The sequence below is a fragment of the Diaphorina citri genome, unplaced genomic scaffold (genome assembly GCF_000475195.1).
Source record: "Diaphorina citri unplaced genomic scaffold, Diaci psyllid genome assembly version 1.1 scaffold9036, whole genome shotgun sequence".
NCBI lineage: Eukaryota > Metazoa > Arthropoda > Insecta > Hemiptera > Psyllidae > Diaphorina > Diaphorina citri.
The window spans coordinates 467-2595 of record NW_007386410.1 but is presented as its reverse complement, the minus strand read 5'-3'; the positions used below and the strand labels follow the sequence as shown (position 1 = coordinate 2595).

At 39.8% G+C, this 2129-nt stretch overlaps 1 protein-coding gene across 1 annotated transcript; it reads left to right on the top strand.

The window, feature by feature from the left end:
- Positions 1-16: 16 nt before the first annotated feature.
- On the top strand, positions 17-1755 carry LOC113472836. Its single transcript, XM_026832626.1, has one exon. It carries the CDS (start codon positions 294-296, stop codon positions 1707-1709), a length of 1416 nt encoding a protein of 471 aa, XP_026688427.1. The 5' UTR covers positions 17-293; the 3' UTR covers positions 1710-1755.
- The last annotated feature ends 374 nt before the right edge of the window (positions 1756-2129 follow it).

The window sequence follows — 2129 nt, the reverse complement described above, 5'->3', positions numbered from 1 at the left end:
CTTACAATATATTTTTCCGGTATTAAAATTTGTCGGCTCACGATACACGTTTTAGTTTTTTCTTGCTTTTTTTCCCCCAACTAACATTACTATTTTCATTCATTCTTACATTCGTTACTCTTTTATATTGTCTATTAATATTGTTCGTTTTCTCGTTTTCTGTCTATCCCTGTTTGGGTTTTCTGCTCGTCTCTTGTTCTCCGTCTATCACGTTCTTATCTTCTACGACCGTCATTAAAACTCTCAAACGTTTTTCGTCTCAAACTCGTCTTACAACCGCGCGTAAATCTAACATGAAACGGAAAAATTTTTTGATTGAAACTAAGAACAATAAACAGACGGTAATCTGTGACAACGAAGAATATGTCTTCAAGATTCCACAGAAAGATCAAACTTTACTTTTCAAGTGTGTTCATCCTACCTGTTCCGCAACTCTTAAGCTGAGTAAAAATAAATCACAAATAGTTGGCGGTACTACCACACACGCAAGACACATTACTTCTTCATCACCAGCTTCATCCAACTCAATATTGAAATCTTCCAATCAGAAGAAGATACCTTCATCCAAACCAGCACACCAAACTTCACCACTTACTCAGCCGCCTCCTAAGTCTCTACAATTGACAATGAATGATACACCCAAGGGGAAGAATGATAACTTCAATGACACCTCTAATCTATCTGTATCAGCTGTTTGTGGCAATGTCCAAACCACCCCCTCTTCAATCCCCATGTCTCCATCTGCCAGAGATGTCATCTTTCTCAAAGAGGTGAACTTTCAACTCCTTCGTCGAATCAAGTCACTTGAGGATGAACTGAGGAGTGTGAAGCTTAACAATACCGTCTTCGCCCCGTCCACACAACAGAGGTCTAGTATGATAGTGCAGGATCACCTGGAGAGTACTTTCTCAATCACAGCGGGCATTCCCAGTCCTAGTCCTTGTCCACCATCATCTTCGCAGAGGCAGATAACTCCGTCAACTCCAATAACTGCCAGCCAACCTGTGCATATTAAGCCTCGTCTCCTGATCTGTGGGGATAGTTTTGCAAGGGACTGTGGATGGATTCTCCAGCAACTGCTTCCTGAGTATAAAGTCCAATGTCATTCACTTCCTGGAGCTCCTCTCTCGGTCACGCTCTGGGATGTAAATACACTGGCGAGGACCTTCACTAAGAAGGATGTTGTCTTCATTCTGTCTGGTTCTAATGATGTTCCCGACCTCACTCCTGGGATTATTGAGAGAGGGTTCCAGAAACTTGAAGATGTAGCGCGAAGAACTAATCTGGTGTGGTCGAGTGTCCCATACAAGTTTGACGATCCAAAGGATAACGCCAACATATTTGCCTCAAACCAGTTTATTTTTAATCAATGTCTAAAGTTCAAATCTTTTTACTTTGAATGCAATTTTTTCCTCTCCAGACGGATGTTCACCCGCCATGGGTTCCATCTCAACTCGTCTGGGAAACAACTTTTTTGCAAAAACTTGTCAAATTCTCTACTGTCTCTTGTGCCTTATACCTACGGGTTTTTGCTATCTCGCAATGTACCTAATGTCTGTCTAACAGATGACACGTGTAATAATGAAACTTTGGCAAATATTTCACCCCCCACTTTGGTCCCAGCTGATTATTACTCACTGACAACACTCTCTGACTCTACGTTTGGAATTTCTGTCCGGCGAGAAGAAAGTCAGTTTTTTCTTGAATAGTCCAATATATCGTGTATGCTATATAATTTCAGCTATAATTACCTACTATTTTGCAACTCGGAGTGACCAAAAGTCACTTATGTTTATACCTAAATCTAGTGCATGTATACTTCTAGTCAGCAAACTATTTCATTATGTGTCGTCTAGTTCTTGGACCAAAAGTCACTTATGTTTATACCTAAATCTAGTGCATGTATACTTCTAGTCAGCAAACTATTTCATTATGTGTCGTCTAGTTCTTATGTATTTTTATGTACCAGTGAATGTTCTACCGCAGCAACCATTACACTATATAATCAATATGTACGCATATCTAACTTACCTATCTATACGATCAATTGTAAAACTGTTTATCACTACGTAACTTTGATAGTAAATTTCTTCCCCCTTCAGTCTCAGGTGTTGTTCTATGTTATTCGT

What these genes read in the sequence shown, in the direction of transcription:
- LOC113472836 (XM_026832626.1), top strand. Translation starts at nt 294, where the DNA reads ATGAAACGGAAAAATTTTTTGATTGAAACTAAGAACAATAAACAGACG.